This window comes from Drosophila gunungcola, assembly GCF_025200985.1.
Source record: "Drosophila gunungcola strain Sukarami chromosome 2R unlocalized genomic scaffold, Dgunungcola_SK_2 000004F, whole genome shotgun sequence".
Lineage (NCBI taxonomy): Eukaryota > Metazoa > Arthropoda > Insecta > Diptera > Drosophilidae > Drosophila > Drosophila gunungcola.
In genome coordinates, this window is record NW_026453167.1 from 2,131,276 (window position 1) to 2,134,360 (window position 3,085).

The 3,085-nt window shown below is 45.7% G+C and overlaps 1 protein-coding gene across 1 annotated transcript; it reads left to right on the plus strand.

The window, feature by feature from the left end:
- The first annotated feature begins 218 nt into the window (after positions 1-218).
- LOC128253944 (seminase) lies at positions 219-2,308 on the plus strand. Its single transcript, XM_052982662.1, has one exon. It carries the CDS (start codon positions 356-358, stop codon positions 1,103-1,105), a length of 750 nt encoding a protein of 249 aa, XP_052838622.1. The 5' UTR covers positions 219-355; the 3' UTR covers positions 1,106-2,308.
- Positions 2,309-3,085: the final 777 nt, after the last annotated feature.

The window sequence follows — 3,085 nt, forward strand, 5'->3', positions numbered from 1 at the left end:
AAAATTTTTTTTCGTACTTAAATGAAACGAATTCGAATTTACCCTACTTTTGACACCGTTTGTACTTGATTCCGAAATACTGGTTTTTTTCTTTCAGTGTTCCTAATCTAGATAAACTCAAAGTAAAATAGATGTTTTTGTGAACCACCCAAGGGCAACATCCACATGTCTCCCCAAATTTGACCCAGTCCCAGTCTTTATTTCCTTCATAATCTGCGTTATGTGAACTGACCGTGAAAGTCTTTCATATATAATATATTTTGTTTGCACAGCTGAAACTCCTGCTCAGATGATACTAGTACTTCACTGATAAAAACGGCAAAGTCAATTACGGGTCGCCGTAGTTGCTTCCAAAATGCGGCGGCTTTGGTTCCTTCTCCAGTTGCTCCTGGTGCTCCTGCTGTATCCAACAAATGGACAAATCCAGCCGAGGATTGTGGGGGGCACAGCCACCACCCTGTCCGCAGTGGGTGGTTTTGTGGTGAACCTGCGGTACGACGGCACCTTCTACTGCGGCGGTACACTGGTGAGCAGTCGTCATGTGGTCACGGCGGCCCATTGCCTCAATGGATACCAGGCGGGACGCATAACCGTCCAAGGCGGAGTGAGCCAGCTCAGCCAGACGGGCGTAGTAAGACGCGTGGCCAAGTACTTCATGCCCAAGAGCTTCAGTAGCTCCAGTCTCAACTGGGATGTGGGTGTCATCCGGCTGCAGAGTTCGCTGACGGGCAGTGGCATTACCACCATATCCCTGTGCCAGGTGGAGTGGCGGGCAGGTGACTACATGCGCGTCTCCGGCTGGGGCACCACTCGCTACGGCAACTCCAGTCCCTCGAATCAGCTGCGCACCGTTCGCATCCAGTTGCTTCAGAAGAAGGTGTGCCAGAGGGCCTACCAATACAGGGACACCCTCACGGGATCCAGCTTCTGTGCCCGTTCCGGTGGCAGGGACAGCTGCTCCGGCGACTCCGGTGGCGGGGCCATCTTCAACAACCAGCTCTGCGGCGTCGTGTCCTGGGGACTGGGCTGTGCCAACAAGTATCCCGGCGTCTACACCAGTGTCCATCGAGTGCGCAGCTTCATAGTCGGCGCCATGAAGAAGTGAGGAGTCCGAAGCCCGGATGCCGCAGCTATTAATAGTTAGTTAAAATATTAATTAAAAATCGTTAAGACCAAGTGCTGGTGCATCAGGAAGCCCTTGGCCCGGCCCAAACCGGATGGGCGATGGGCGATGTTCGATGGGCGATGTTTGATGGGCGATGTTCCATGGGCGAATATGAAGATATCAGCTATGTAAATTGGCAGGTAGTGCACAGTGGTTGGTTACTTTATAGAAACATGGGAAATCTTTCTTTTAAGGAAAGTGGGAACTTGTGTTGGACAGCCTCTTAGTTACTATATATTTATATTAGGTTTCTACAGGAACAAATTTATCAGCAGTTAGCATTTAATTTGCCTTAAAAGTGTCTAACTTGGTATGTTACACCTCTTGGGACGCAGTTTATTCAATGCTATTTTGCGTAGATTTTCTTGACATTTTCATTCCTTTGCAATTTAAAAATAAAATGGCTTGGCAGAAAAGTTACCTAAAACCAACACTTTCTCGATGAAATCCGATTTTATAAATGAATTTCCCGTGGCTTTATCTTCTAAGAATCTATTTTTAAATGTTTGTTTGTAACTGTAGGTCGATTTTCTTGATATTTAAATGATGTAAATCCTTTCTAAATGTTCTAAAAAAGGCTTTGGTTTAATGTGACCTAAACCAGTTATTTTAAGGCCAGAACTTTTCTCGCAGAAACTCCGACTCTGAAAAGGCGTACCTCTTAATGATTGTGGCTTCATTTTCTAATAACCTGCGTTGGCTTGTTGGCTTATACGCTAAGGTCGATTTTATCATATTTTGTGAAAACTGTTTAAGAAAATACAAGATGATTACCCTTATACCTTCAAATGGTATTTTAGTCTTAAACCACTGTGCCGAAGGCAACGGCAAGGGCCGATCGATGAGTGGACACATCCGATTGTTGACTTTGCTGTCGCGCGCTAACTCCAAAGCGATTGCGTCTTGATTTGCATTGATTGCTTCTGGGTTCTGGAGAAGGAAGGTTCCTGTCCTGTACCTGCAGCGGAAGGAAGCTGACCACTGGCCACCATGGTGGCACGGGTCAGCCAGGGAATCTTTCATATCCCGTCCAGCGCTGATTGCATCTAATTCCAGCTTGATTAAGTGCAGTTAAAGAGCCACTTAACACGTGCTGCCGCGTTGACTGCTGGTCAACGATCTGGTGACAAACAAACGGTTGGATCGAGCGGATCGGGCTCATTTGTGAAATTGCGAGGTGACCCGCATGCGTTTAAGATAAAATTGCAATTAATATGGTCTAATATGGTATCGAGTGATTTCCATAACGGTGGTGCACCGCAAGCGATGACAATCAATTTTGTGATTGGCGCAATTTCTAATGCATTTCTTGCCTTTAATGAGCTACCGTTTGATTGAGCACTTAATGCGATGGAAATTAATACATCCCATTCACTGAAGGCCGGAAGTCAAAGTGCCGGGGTCAATAGCTGTGTGTGTGTCATTCAATTCAATTTGTGCTAAGTAGTTCCAGTCCTTTCACCTTATCAATAGTGCTCCAAAAATAATAAAGTGCTAATTGTGCATCGATTGGCAGCCGAAAAGCGTTCCCATCCCAAAACCACATCCATCGACAGATTGACAGCCACAAATACACGAATTAGCCAAGGCCTGAATAGGTGGAAACGAGCCAAGTTCGACGGCTAATCAGCTAACCAAATTATTATTATTAAACTCGTTCGCTCATGCCGGCCAATTAGCATTCTGTTCTGGCTGGCAGTGGTTTCTCCAACTGCCGGCCAGAACCAATAAAAGATTGTACAGAACTTTTGCCTGCCGCGGCAAATCGACAATTGAATTGCAATTAAGTTGCAGCCAGGTTGCTTATTAGTTTATTACATCAACAACAAATCTCAACAAACGCTAATTAAGACACAAATAATCGAACGTGCCAACACTGAAAGCCAATAATAAGCCATATTGTGTGCCCAGAGGGGTGGG